We start from the raw sequence: 15,637 nt of genomic DNA, 5'->3' as shown, positions 1-15,637 counted from the left end.
TTTGAAAAGAAAAGAAAAGAAAAGAAAAGAAAAGAAAAGAAAAGAAAAGAAAAGAAAAGAAAAGAGAAAAGAGAAGAGAAAAGAAAAGAGAAAAGAGAAGAGAAAAGAAAAGAAAGAAAAGAGAAGAGAAGAGAAGAGAAGAGAAAAGAAAAGAAAAGAAAAGAAAAGAAAAGAAAAGAAAAGAAAAAAGGCAATGAATCTTCAGGGGTTTGACTATTCCCCAAGTTGATTAAGAGGAAGACTTAAACCTAAATCACTATTAGACTCCAAAATTGTGTCATTATGCCAAAATTGAACAAAGGTAAAAGAACAAAAAAACAAAAAACATCTGATTAAAAATTCTTTAAATATCTGGTACTTTGAGCTATCCTATTCAGGATATTAAGAGAAATGTTGTATATTATTACAAGTTATTTTTCCTTCCTGCTCTATTAATATGGAAAATTCCAAATATATAAAGTAGTTGACTATAAGATGAGGATCCTATTTTGATTCTGAATTATATAAAAGAATAAGAAAAGACAATGAACACTGTCAATGGATTTGCAAAGTGATCTGAAATTCACTTCTCAACAAGAAGTGACTTATTTTATAAAAGAAATGTTTTCTTTTAATCTATATTTATCATATCATCAGTATAGTTCGTAACGATTTACCACTAATATTATTTTACATTCTAAAAAGATTACAAGCTACTTTCATAGACTACCTGAAATCTGTCATTTTGAATGACATTCAGAGGGGACACAACACTGAAAAAAATTAAAGATACGGTTTAGCCCCCTGAGAAGCATGGAGCCTGCTTGAAATTCTGAGCAATTCACTGGTTATTTTGAAGTCTTTAAGTTAAAATTAGTAAACTCTCAAACAAAAACTGTTTGCAGCTGTAAGATCAAATTTTATATTATATTTATGCAACACAAATGCAGACATCAGGAACAAAAGGCTTGCCCGTCTTAAAGGCATTCCTAGTTTTAAAATCACAGAGGTTATGCTTTTCTCTGTGTGTTTCTGAGTTTACTGTCAAAAAACCCTTAGACAATCTGTTGACTCAGATCCCTCTGTGACCTTTCCTTTCATTTGAACCTTTCATGCATAATACATTTTAATACTGGGGTTGCGCACAGAGTCCACCAACTAAACACATGAGCACTGAATAAATATTCCTGAGGACAAACGAAACTTGTGGAATGTGAAAATCATTACAACTAAGTTTCATTTCTGTCCTTTCTTTATATATATATATATATATATATATATATATATATATATATATATTTATTTATTTAATTTTATTTATCTGAGAGAGTGGGGAGAGGGGCAGGGAGAATCTTAAGCAGGATCCATGCTCAGCAGGGTACCCAACATGAGGCTTGATCCCATGAACTTAGGATCATAACCTGAGCCAAAATCAAAAGCTGGACATTCAATCAACTAAGCTACCCAGGCCCCAACATTGCTGTCCTTTTAATTACATAGGTTGTAAGTGTAACATGGCCAAGAACCAGATTTACCTCCATTTATAAAAAGGTATATGCCAGCCCCAAATCTATGACAATCAACCATTTTGGTCCATTCCCATGTGTTTTTTCTATTTTATCTTGGCTTTTGGACCCTATCTATTTATATAATTTTTGGGTGCTCCTCTATTATAAAAACCCTGAAGTCATTCTTTCTGGGTTGTCATTTTTTATTCACCTCTTCTATTCAGTATAACCTGTTCCTCAATCTTCTAGAATGGTCTAGATATATTTTTCTTGATCAGCGTTATCCAAAATGGTATTATATAGCTGTCTTACACAGTTCAGTTTCTGAGATCTGAGTTAGGAAAGGCTGCATTCTACACTGTCTTACATAGTTACCATGGACATCTTACATGAAAGATTCTGAGAAAATCATGATTAAGAAGAAACAAAACTGTTATATATATAACTTTTTCTCAAATTTATCTGATTACAAAACATTTTTTTTTTCCATAACACACAAGAAGATCTTAGAGAAAGACACAGTGACAGGAAATATTATTCTGTATTCTAATCTCTTGAGCAACTGCAGCCCTTCACTACTGGCCTCTGATATGCAAACCATTTAAAAGGCATATTATTAACAGGAAAGTAGTATTCAAGGCACAGGCAATACTCCTAATTACAGATATTGAGAAGGCTATGTTTTTAATTCCTTCATATGCAATAAGCAAAGATCGCATGACTCAAGATGGCAATAGCCAGAAAGTGTCTTCCACCCATACATAAAGGTTAATGAAAGCTTTTTAATTCTTTACTTATATCCTACAATTAATTTAACAGAGCTAACTTGTGTTGTTCCCATTGTTAGTCACCTGAAGATTATCTATATAAAAAAAAAAAAAAATAGAGGAAATCATACAAAACAAATAGAGTACAATGAAAACTAACCAATCATTAGAATTGGACTATCTCAACTTAATGGAAGAGTCTGAACTAATAAGCTATGTAATAACAAATAATTTTAAATTTTTTTTTTAACGTTTATTTATTTTTGAGACAGAGAGAGACAGAGCATGAACGGGGGAGGGTCAGAGAGAGGGAGACACAGAATCCGAAACAGGCTCCAGGCTCTGAGCTGTCAGCACAGAGCCCGACGCGGGACTCGAACTCAAGGACTGCGAGATCATGACCTGAGCCGAAGTCGGCTGCTTAACCGACTGAGCCACCCAGGCGCCCCTAATTTTTTTTAATAATAAGCACACTTAAGGTACAGAAATCCAGATCCAGACATACTCCTTGAAATCTGCCCTTTATATAGACAGAGCCATTTAAGAGATTGACAAGGGTAAGATGATGTACTATGAATTGTCACTGGTTTGTATAAATACTTGTATAAATATAAAAACACATATTGTTATGTAAAATAAAATACATATAAATAAAAAAATAAAAAATACACGTTTATACATACACATATGTTTACATATATGCATATGCACAAAGAATAAGAAATAGATGGCATTGTTCATATCTTTAAAAGAGACATAAACTGAACCACAAAACAGAAATAAGAAAATGATAATCCTCAGAGGTTCTCAAATGATAAAACTGAGAGATCCCAGGTTGTGAGGGGGTGTGCCCTTAACTAATTTAGGGAAGAGGCCACTGTAAGAAAAAATACAAAAGTAAGTTTAAGACCCACATAGTATAGACATATAGACCAATGAAATAGAATTGAGAGTCCATAATAAAAATAAACCCATACATCTATGATCAGTTGATTTTTGACAAGAGTACCAAGATATTCAACAGGGAAAAAAGAGTGTCCTCAACTGAATTTCCACATTCAACAGAATAAAACTACATCCTTACCTTATGCCATGTACAAAAATTAACCCAGAATGAATCAGTGACCTAAATAGAGAGATGAACAATAAAAGTGTTAGAATAAATCATAAGGATTCATCTTTATTACTTTGGATTTGACAATGGATTCTTATATACGACACTAAAGCATGAGCAACAGAAGACAAAACAGATAAAGTTGCTCTCATCAAAACAAAGTAAAACAAAACAAGCCTTTTGTGCATTAAATGACACTACCAAGAAAGTAAAAAGATAACCTACAGAATGGGAAAAAAATTGCACATCATTCATCTGATAAGGGGTGAATGCCCAAAATATGTAAAGAACCCCTAAAACTCAAAAACAAAGTCCCATGTAAAATGGGGCAAAAGACTTGAATAGACCAAAGAAGACATATAAATTGCCAATAAGTACATGAAAAGATTCTCAACCCTATCAGTCTTAAGAGAAAAGCAAATCAAAACCACAATGAGATACCAGTTCATATCCATAAGGATGGTATATATAAAAATACTAAAAACAGCAAGCGTTGGCAAGGATATGAAAAAAAAATGAGGGACCTCATACACTGCTGGTTGGAATATCAAACGGTGCAACCACTGTAGAAAATAGTTTGGAAAGCTAAACAGAATTAGCATATGACAGCAATTTCACTTCTAGCCATATACCCAAAAGAATTGAAAAAACAGACTGGAAGAGATATTTGTATTTCAAAGTTTGTTTTGGCTTTATTCGCAGTAGCTAAAGGTAGGAAAAAAACAAGTATCCCTCAGTGGATGAATGGATAAGCAAAACATGTTATCTCCGCACAATGGAATATTATTCAGTGTCAAAAGGGAGTACAATGATACATCTGATACATCTGATACACACTATAACATGGATGAACCTTGAAAACATACGAAGTGAAGTAAGCCAGACACAAAAGGACAAATATTGTATGATTCCCCTTATATGAAATATAAAAAAGAGGAAAATTCACAGAAACAGAAAGTAGAATAGAGGTTATAAGGGGCAAGGTTAAGGAGGCAGTGGGGAGTTATTGCTTTATCAGCCCCGCAAATATTCAGAATGGTTACAGAATTTCTGCGTGGGTGATGAAAAACTTCCAGGAATAGACAATGATAATGGTTGTACAATACTCTGAATATAATCAATGCCTTCAATTTGTACACTAAAAACTAGGTAAAATGGTAAATTTTATATTTTAACATTTTTAAGCTAGGTATAAGTAATAAAGATTTTAATTTTCTATTAAGACCATGTATAGATAAATGATAAAAGAACTATTAAAAAAAATGGGGCACTTGAGTGGCTCAGTTAGTTAAGCATCCGACCCTTGATCTCAGCTTAGGCCATGATCTCACAGTTCACAGTTCATGAGAACAAGGCACACATCAGGCTCTGCACTGACAGTGTGCAGCCTGCTTGGGATTCTCTCTCTGTCTATCTCTCTCCCTCCCTTCCTCCCTCCCTCCTTTCTTCTCTCTCTCTCTCTCTCTCTCCCTTCCTTCCTCCCTCCCTCCCTCCCTCCCTCCCTCGCTCTCTGCTCCTCTCCTGCTCATGTTCTCTCTCAAAATAAACATACATTAAAAAAAAACAAAAAACAAAAAACAAAAAACAACTAAAAGGGAAAAAGGCCCATCCTGTGCTCTTCCTCCTAGGGAAATTACTGAATTTATCTCACAGATGTGTTTATCATATGAACAATATATTAATCTTTAGAAAATCCCTCAAAAAACTAAGCACAAGAGTAAACACTGATTTTGAATAAAGAAACACATCACAAAAAATTACCACTTCAAAAACTCACAAATGTCACATAAATCCACACACATAACTTTTGTATTAAATGACTGCTTGATGTGCCTGTTGGCCATCCGGATGTCTTCTTTAGAGAAGTGTCTATTCATGTTTTCTGCCCATTTCTTCACTGGGTTATTTGTTTTTTGGGTGTGGAGTTTGGTGAGCTCTTTATAGATTTTGGATACTAGCCCTTTGTCCGATATGTCAGAGTGGCCAAAATGAACAAATCAGGAGACTATAGATGCTGGAGAGGATGTGGAGAAACGGGAATCCTCTTGCACTGTTGGTGGGAATGCAAATTGGTGCAGCTACTCTGGAAAGCAGTGTGGAGGTTCCTCAGAAAATTAAAAATAGACCTACCCTATGACCCAGCAATAGCACTGCTAGGAATTTACCCAAGGGATACAGGAGTACTGATGCACAGGGGCACTTGTACCCCAATGTTTATAGCGGCACTCTCAACAATAGCCAAATTATGGAAAGAGCCTAAATGTCCATCAACTGATGAATGGATAAAGAAATTGTGGTTTATATACACAATGGAATACTACGTGGCAATGAGAAAGAACGAAATATGGCCCTTTGTAGCAACGTGGATGGAACTGGAGAGTGTGATGCTAAGTGAAATAAGCCATACAGAGAAAGACAGATACCATATGTTTTCACTCTTATGTGGATCCTGAGAAACTTAACAGAAACCCATGGGGGAGGGGAAGGAAAAAAAAAAAAAAGAGGTTAGAGTGGGAGAGAGCCAAAGCATAAGAGACTGTTAAAAACTGAGAACAAACTGAGGGTTGATGGGGGGTGGGAGGGAGGGGAAGGTGGGGGATGGGTATTGAGGAGGGCACCTTTTGGGATGAGCACTGGGTGTTGTATGGAAACCAATTTGACAATAAATTTCATATATTAAAAAATAAAAAAAAAATGACTGCTTGATACACTCCTACGTTTTTCCTATTTCTTTTTGTTCTTTATTCTTTGAAAGTTTCCTCATAGGATAATGATTTGCAAACCACTGTCTACCAAAGGGACAAAAAGATGATTTTGTGTTTCTTCTAGTATGACCTGTATAGAAACTCAGCTGTGTGGTGAGAGATTTCCCAGAAGCTTCAATGTCACTTCAGGGAATCTGTCTTTAACTTTGTTTGTGTATGTATGTATGTATGTATGTATGTGATCTCTGCACCCAATGTGGGGCTCGAACTCATGATCCAGAGATCAAGAGTCACCTGTTCTTCCAAATGAGCCAGCCAGGCACTCCTAACAGGGAATCTTTCTTATCCTCCAGCCATTCTAGTTTACTTTTGCTCATCATCAACTGAAACCTCCTGTCCTGCAGAAGTAAATGCATGTCCTAAGGGCCACGTTCATTATCCCAAGGGGCTTAATTTATACCTGAGGCAAACTTCTGAGCATCACTGTATAACTTCATGTGGATTTCTTGCCATACCTCACTGGAGACTTCAGTCTCTGAGAAGTTTCAGGGTTTCCCATAAGGAAAGATATTTCATAAAAGCACTGAACGTTGAGGTTCAAAATGATCATAAAAAGCACCTAGTCCAGAATTTTTTGAACATTAGTCACTAAGATCTACCCTCAGAGCTTTTCCATTTCTAAATACCTCTTCTCAAATAAATGTTAAAAAAACAAAAAAATTAGGGGCGCCTGGGTGGCTCAGTCGGTTGAGCGTCCGACTTCAGCTCAGGTCACGATCTCACGGTTCGTGAGTTCGAGCCCCACGTAAGGCTCTGGGCTGATGGCTCAGAACCTGGAGCCTGCTTCCGATTCTGTGTCTCCCTCTCTCTCTGCCCCTCCCCCATTCATGCTCTGTCTCTCTGTCTCAAAAATAAATAAACATTAAAAAAAAATTAAAAAAAAAAATTAAATGCCTCTTCTGAGGCTGTTCATGTACTATCGCTTTTCCAATTTTTTACTTAGTCACGGACTTCAGTCTGACCTGACACCATTCTTTCTACAAAACTGTATGTTTGAATCGCAACATATTTTTTTTTTATAATGGATGTTAAAATACATTGATGGCTGAAAAAAGAAGAGACAAAAAGAATCTCCCTGGGTCCTGCTAAAATTGCCTCATACTCTGTGCACCAATGCAGCAGATGCTTAAACAAAGTAACTTACAGGGACTGGAGAAGACTTTTATTGGGAGCGTTAATAATAGAGAATAAGAAATCCCCTGGGACGCCTTGGTGGCTCAGTCGGTTGGTTGAGTGTGTGACTATGGCTCAGGTCATGATCTTGCAGTTCCTGAGTTTAAGCCCCATATTGGGCTTGCCACTCTCTGTGCATAGCCGGCTTCACATCTTCTTTCCTGCTCTCTCTGTCCCTCCCCTGCTTGCACTCTCCTTCTCAAAAATAAATAAAACATTAAAATTAAAAAAAAAATCCCTTATGTGATGGAAACTACATAGAAATCTTGTTATTTTCCAAGGCCAACATAATTATCCCTTTTATTAAAGTTAGGTGGTGAAAACAGCTATATATGCAGTTGTTTGTTTTCTTTTTTTTTTTTCTCTACAAGTGCTTTAACAAAAGTAATGCCATTCATTACATTATTGCAATGTTTTATGCACTCCAAAGTCATTTTAATCAAATGAAAAAAAAAGGAGTAAAATTAAGTAATAAAGAAAGCAAGTAAGGGAGCCAGACCCAGGGTTAATGAGGGGCAGAAAACAGATCTTGGTTAGTCACTTCCTCCCTGAATCTATGAAAACTTTCTCTTTCAATTCCTTAGTCAGTCTCTACGGGAAGAAACAACCACTCTATGTTTCACATACTACCCTGCCTGTGTAGGCTTTCGCACATTGTTTCCTACTCTTTTCTCTATGCTCTGTAAGCACAGCAAAGGCATTATTTCCATAGACATACCTAAGTCACGCTAAGCACGCGGGAGGTGTTTCAAATTGTTGAATAAATGGTCCAATGGTACACATAAAAACAGACATCTAGAAAAAAAATCCTTTTAATAACCATCATTAATAATACTTAATAAAATTGATAGCATTCTTAAAACTAGAGCACCCAGGATAAGAACTGAATAAATACAGATTTAAGAGGAGGTAAGACTGGGAATATTTTTGTTAACTTACATAAGACATCGTATTGACCTATATTTAAGTGAGACAAGTGTTGCCACACTCAACACTATAAAAATATGGTTTTAGTGTTTTCTACCCATCAGTCTGACAGATAGTATTGTTGGCACTTATATGAGATCGAAAAAGGGGAAAGAAAAGATTTCAATGTATCTAAAGCAAACACAGTCTGAGAAGGGCAATGGCAAGATTAAATTCAACAGGACAGAAGTTCACTGGTGGGCAGTAGGATTTAAAAACCACCTGAGTATAAGCAGAAGCAGGACAGAAGGACCCCCATGTAATCAACCTAAAGGTTTGTGGAAGAATAAAAGTGAGAGATGTGGCAGTTAAGTCTCAGACAGTCTGGACATGATGAAAGAGAATCCTCTTTGCTGAGCCTTGGGGCATGTTCCATGCTTAAGGCCTCACCAAATCAACTGTCAGCAGGAGCTGGATGGCTGATACAAATGCACATACATAGTGCATCAGGCAAGGATATGCTGGAGAATACATGGTCCCAATTCAGACCGAAGCTGCTCCCCGGCATCTACCAAGGCTTCATCACATAAAAACAGAGGGCCAGCGTTGCCAGCACTGGAATTTGCTAAAGAAAAGCCACAAATCTTGACTCCTACGTGAAAGTTAATGATTATTAAGTCTTAGTGATTACTTACAATATTTAGAATACCATATAGGACAGACAAAACACATCTGTTACTCCAACTTGACCCTTCATCCTTCGGTTTGCAAACTGTGGTGTCACTGCACTCAACAAAATTTAAATTTTTATAGAGGTTATGTTAGCAAAACCATGGCTCTCAAAAGTTTTCCTGTGATTAGAGTGCTAAATATTAATGCATTGAGAATGTATTAAAATGCTAGGAGCGCCTGGGTGGCTCAGTCAGTTAAGCGTCCAACTTCAGCTCAGATCATAATCTCATGGTTCATGAGTTCGAATGCCCTGTCAGGCCCTGGGGCTGACAGCACAGAGGCTGGAGCCTCCTTTGGATTCTGTCTCCCTCTCTCTCTGCCCCTCCCCCACTCGTGTTCTCTTTCTTTCCAAAATAAAAATTATAAAAATTTTTTAAAAAGATGTATTAAAATGCTCAAGAGAAAGATCACTTCCAAGTATTATATACTTCCTAAGCATTATATTATTGCACCAGATGATGTGAGACCTCAAAACTCTTGAATATGGAGACCACTGACTTTTACATTTTATATAATTGCATTACAGTTTGCATAATTAATATAATTTACATTAAAATTCTTATAATTTATATTGTTTCTGCCTCCCTCTCTCTTCTAGAATTATGCACCTTAATTCATGGAAGATTATTACCATTAGTCCCTTCCTCAATTCAATTATTTGGTAGATTTCACCTATGCCCCACTCCCATTCCATACCTCCCTAAAAGTATAAACTATTCCAAGGTATTTGATGTATATACTTCTTTTCTGTGTGGCCTCATACATTAAATAGTTTTTGTTCCTATCTTATTTTTTAAATTTAATTTTACTTTTTTAATATTTCAAGTTTTTACTTAAATTTTAGTATATACTGTAATACTGGTTTCAGGAGCGGAATTTAGTGATTCGCCAATTACATATAACACCTAATGCTCATCCCAACGAGTGTCCTCCTTAATGCCCGTCGCTCATCTAGTCCACCCCCACCCACCTCCCTCTATCAACCCTCAGTTTGTTCTCTGTAGTTAAGAATCTTTTATGGTTTGCCTCCCTCTTTTGTTTTTCCCTTCTCTTATGCTCATCTGTTTTGTTTTGTAAACTCCACATATGAGGGAAATCATACGGTATTTGTATCTCTCTGACTTACTTCACTTAACATAATACACTCTAGCTCCTTCCATGTCTTTGCAAACAGCAGGATTTCATTCTTTTTGAGTAATATTAATGGAATCTTCTTTACCCATTCATCAGTCAATGGACATTTAGGTTCTTTCCATAATTTGGCTATTGTTGATAATGCTATGATAAACACTGGGTTGCATGTGACCCTTTGAATCTGTATTTTTGTATCCCTTGGATAAATACCTAGTAGTGCAGCTGCTAGGTCATAAGGTAGTTATATTTTTAACTTTCTGAGGAAACTCCATCCTGTTTTCTAGAGTGGCTGTACCAGTTTGTATTCCCATCAAGAGTGTAAGAAGGTTCCCCTTTCTCTACATCCTTGCCAACATTACTTGTTTTCTGTATTGTTAATTTTAGCCATTCTGACAGGTGTGAGGTAGTATCTGTATGGAAACACAAAAGATCCCACATAGCCAAAGCAATCTTGAAAAGGGCAAGTGAAGCTAGAGGCATCACAATTCCAGATTTCAAGCTATAGTGAAAAGCTACAGCCATCAAGACAGTATGGTACTGGCACAAAAACAGACACACAGATCAGTGGAACAGAATAGAAAACCCACAAATGGAGCCACAACTATCTGGTCAGTTCATCTTTGACAAAGCAGGAAAGACTATCCAATGGAAAAAAAGACAGTCTTTGCAACAAATGGTGTTGGGAAAACTGGACAGTGACATGCAGAAGAATGAACCTGGACCACTTTCTTATACCATAAACAAAAATAAATTCAAAATGAGGAAAGCCCTAAATGTGAGACAGGAAACCATTGAAATCCTAGAGGATAAAACAGGCAGCAACCTCTTTGACCTCAGCCACAGCAACTTCTTACCAGATGCATCTTTGGAAGCAAGGGAACAAAAGCAAAACTGAACTACTTCATCAGAATAAAAAGCTTCTGCACAGCAAAGGAAACAATCAACAAAACTAAAAGGCAGCCTATGGAATGGAAGAGGTATTTGCAAATTACATATCGGATAAGGGATTAGTATCCAAAATCTATCAAGAACTTATCAACCTCAACACCGCCCCCCACCAAAAGCAAATAATCCAGTTAAGAAATGGGCTGAAGACATGAATAGACATTTTTCCAAAGAAGGTAGTCAGATGGCTAATAGACACGTGTTCTTACCTTCTTAACTTACAGAAACAGTACACTGTGTTCTAGAGCTACTTTTACTTTCCTACAAAGCATGTTGTTTTCAACATGTGTGTTGACTTAGTACTGAAATTATGGATGCCCAGAAAGTCTGTAGCTTGCTGGTACCACAAGCAACATTGCACGAATCAATCTGTGTGCATTCCTTTGTAAACTTTAAGGTTCATGTCCAGGACTGGGATTGCTGGCTCAGAGAGCATTAATTTTACTAAGTACTGCTTTAGTGCCTTCCAGGACTCCTGCAGCCATCTACATTCCCACCACAGAAGGTGAAGACTCCTGTTGTTTATGTTCTGCCAAACATGTAGCATGATCCATGCCCATAATGTATCTAGAATGATATCTCTTTATGTAATTTTCATTTTTTCTATTCCAGAGGTGGAGCAATGGATTACCTTGCTCCTGGCAAAATGGAGCTTGAGGCCATGAGTAGATATACCAGCCCAGTGAAACTGGCTCTCTTCCCCCACCTGACCACAGTGCTATTGGCTGCTAGCGTATTCTTTACCCTCTGGTTCTTCACTTGCAAGGTTACCTCCCCCAAGTGCACTCTGGATATCTACAAAGAGTTCCTCATCTCTTTGGTGGCCTCGCTCCTCATGGGATTTGGAGTCCCCTTCCTGCTGCTCTGGATCAGCATGTACATCTGAACTCTCAAAGGTTCCAATCAGGTGGCTTCATGGAACCCCTGCTTTGGTAAACTGATTGTTTTACTACTGCTGGGAGCGCCCTCACCAGCTGCTCACAATAAAGGTAGTAGATGTGTGCAAAAAAATTTTCATTTTTGTATTTACCAATGAACATGAGCCTCTCCTTATAAGACTAGTGATTTTTTTAGGCTTCTTCTGTAAGTTCCTGGTCCAAATTTTTGCAATCCTATGTTGAGATATTTATATTTTTATTACTGATTTGTAGTAATCTCTACTATAGTAAAATACACATACACACACACACACAGAAACACATGCATACAAATCACTTGGGGACCTTGATACAATACATATTCTGACCTACTGGGTTTGAGGTGAGTCCCCAAAGTCTGTATTTTCCATAAACTCTTAGATGGTAATGATAATGATGATGAGGCCTGTCCAAGAACCACACTGTAAGTGGCAAGGTTGAAGATTATATTTGACTACCTGTTAACCTTTATCCTTCCATTTATATTTAAATTTATCACAGTTCACAGAAGTATCCAACTGGGGGTTTGCATGATATTGGTCAAAGTAATTAATAATAAAATTAATTTAGGTATTCTAAAAATATATATTATTCTTGATTAAAGGACAGGCATATCTTTCCACTTACCCAGATCATTTTCTATGTTATTAACTTCAAAATTTTTCCATAGATTTCTCATGTAGCTATAGTTAAGACCTAAATAACACATTAGTTTTTGTGAATTTTCTGAAAAGTGTATTATTTATAGTTGGTTATAACTGGTTTGGAGAGGGATGCTGTTGATTTTATTATGTTTGTACTTTACCGACAACCATGTTGAAAACTAACCCTTATTAGTCCAAATACTTTGCTGATAGTTATTTACAGTCATTGTTGTTTTTAGGTACATAACCACTTAATGTGCCCCAAATCCCAATTTTATCTTTTCTCTGTCAATTCCTAACACTTATTCTCAGAGCATTGATCAAGATATCAAATACTATATTATATAGTAGTTGTGCTAGCGAATGTCCTAATCTTGATCTATATTTTAAAAACAGCATCTAAATGTTTTCAGTAGGTATAATGTTTGTGGTAGATTTTTAGCAATCATTGTACTTAATGGGAAAAAAATATATTTTATATGTTTTTAGATATATTTATTAGGAATATGTTTTTATAGGAATATACCTGCACATATGTACAATTATACACACACACACACACACATATATCCTTATATAATATAAAAACAAATACATTTAATAAATATCAGTCCCCAAGTATCACTAATTTATGAAGGGTTTTTACCAAAACATTACTGAAGAATTTTCTGCATCTAAAGATATCAAAGAGTTTTCTTCCTAGAAATCATTAACACATAAACGGAGTTATATGAATTATAATGATAGAATTTCTGATGTTAAATCATGTTGTAACTTACGTAATTATTACTTGATCATTATGTATTATAAAATACATCTTTATTTTACCTAGCTCTTGCCTTGCTTCAAATTTTTCACATATAATCATAAGAAGAGCCAATACTTTTCTCTTCCTCTTTACCTATTGGGATTAAGATTACAATAGTCTCCTTAAATAATTTTGGAAGGTTTGCTTTTTCTCTTTTCCTCAAGTTTGTGTGGAAAGATTAACAGAATTCCTATAAAAACAGACCTTGGATACTTATGGTCACGAAGTTTTGAATACTATCTTTATTGTTTACCTGTCTTCATGTTTTATTTTCTCCTGTTTTAAGTTCAGCAGTTTGTAGTTTTGTAGAAATTTTTCATCTAATTTTCAAAATTGTATCAATTTTTTCTATGAAATAGCTTTTAGTTTTGTAATCTTCTCTAGTGTTCTAATTTTCATTTAATGCAAATTATTTAAGAATATATCATTTGATTTCTAAGCATACTGAATTTTTAATATAGCTTTGTGTTATTAAATCTTAATTGCATTGCATCATAACTGAAGAATTTTTTGTGTATAATATTGATACCATGGATCACGCAGGCTTTTTAGTAGCCTATCCATAGTCTGTTTTATAAATGTCCTAGTTTATTGAGTATAGGTGCTTTTACAATTAATAATTCAAGGTTCTATTCATTCTGTTGCTCTTGTCTCAGATATCTTTTATTATTATTTCTTACTTGATTTGTCAGTCTCTGAGATGTTTAAATGGTTGATTTATTAAGTATTTTCTGCAGCCTGTTTTACACAGTTTTTTAAGCTCTCTATTTACATAAAAATTCATAAATATGCACTGTTATATTGACTTTCTATATTGTTCCTTTTTAGAGGATAAATTATTAACCATCATTCCTCAGAGAAATTAAATCACTGCTTTGTATACAATAAACTTCTGGTAATGTTTTTCATTGAATTAGGTAAAAGCTGAATTAGATAATGTAACTGGTTTTTAAGAGTGGGCAAACAGGGAATAGGGAAGTGGGAGGCCTACAAATGAATTAGAATTTGCAATATGTCCTTCTCTTCTTGGAATTTTACTGAGATTGAATGTCCCCAAGAGTTTCAAAAGCCAATTTATTTTGAGCTGCAACCTAAAATATCACAAGCTTATGAAACCAAGACTAGAAACCAGATCTTCTAATTCAGTTTGAAAAAGAAAGGGAAACAAAGTCAGAGAGAGAATCCGAGGCATATGCACGCTCAAGAGACCAAAGAATGAGAAAATCAGAGACGGAGCCAGCAAGAGAAGGAGAAAGAAGAACTGAAAGAGAGAGACAGAGACATAAAGACAGACAGAAAGAATTGCCACATTCCTTAAGCAATCACTGTGTTGAAGGCAATGGGATATGTTCTTTAAAAGTACTATTTTGGGGGCACCTGGGTAGCTTAGTCAGTTAAGCATCAGACTTTGGCTCAGGTCATGATGTCATGGTTTGTGATGTTTGAGCCCCGTGTCGGGCTCTGTGCTGACAGCTCAGAGTGACAGCTCAGTGTGCTGGAGCCTGCTTAGAGTTCGGTGCCTCCCTCTGTCTCTGCTCCTCCCCTGTTCATGCTCTCTCTCTTGTTCTCAAAAATAAATAAACATTAAAATATATATATATTATTTTGGTGCACCTGGGTGGCTCAGTCAGTTAAGTGTCTGACTTCAGCTCAGGTCATTATCTTACAGTTGGCTCATGAGTTCGAGCCCTCGTTGGGCTCTGTGCTGACAGCTCAGATCCTGGAGCCTGCTTTGGATTCTGTGTCTCCCTCTCTCTCGGCCCCTCCCCAACTTACACTCTATCTCTCTCTCAAAGATAAATGAACATTAAAAAAATTAAAAAAAAAAATAAAAACACTATTTTGTTGAAACGCACAAACATACTCCACAGAATCACTTTTAACACACATGAAAACCATTTCTAAGAGACAGCACAGATCAGATTTTTTCCAACACAGCCTAAATACTTACAGTTTATGTCTTTATAGTCAATTCAATTCAGGACAAGAAGATGATTTTCATAATGCATAGGCATGATTTATTTTTAGCACATTTTATAAAATATTTTACTAATAATTTTAGCAAAAAATAACAAGGCCAAAAGGTATGCCATTGGCTAGTATATTTTTCCGACATTTCTACTCTAATGCTCTCCAAACCCCATTATAAAACTATACCTAAATATATATCCAATATATATTGGATCCAAATATATATCCAACATATATGTGAAAGAAATGCCCTTAGGAAATAGAATTCGAATCT

At 35.9% G+C, this 15,637-nt stretch overlaps 1 protein-coding gene across 1 annotated transcript; it reads left to right on the top strand.

Annotated features, from left to right (window-relative positions):
- Positions 1–11,650: 11,650 nt before the first annotated feature.
- Positions 11,651–11,909, top strand: LOC125935429 (transmembrane protein 258-like). The gene has a single exon (XM_049649089.1). The coding sequence runs from the start codon at positions 11,670–11,672 to the stop codon at positions 11,907–11,909; it is 240 nt and encodes a 79-aa protein (XP_049505046.1). The 5' UTR covers positions 11,651–11,669.
- Positions 11,910–15,637: the final 3,728 nt, after the last annotated feature.

Source organism: Panthera uncia, assembly GCF_023721935.1.
Source record: "Panthera uncia isolate 11264 chromosome A1 unlocalized genomic scaffold, Puncia_PCG_1.0 HiC_scaffold_17, whole genome shotgun sequence".
Taxonomy (NCBI): domain Eukaryota; kingdom Metazoa; phylum Chordata; class Mammalia; order Carnivora; family Felidae; genus Panthera; species Panthera uncia.
This window is presented reverse-complemented; position numbering and strand designations above follow the sequence as displayed.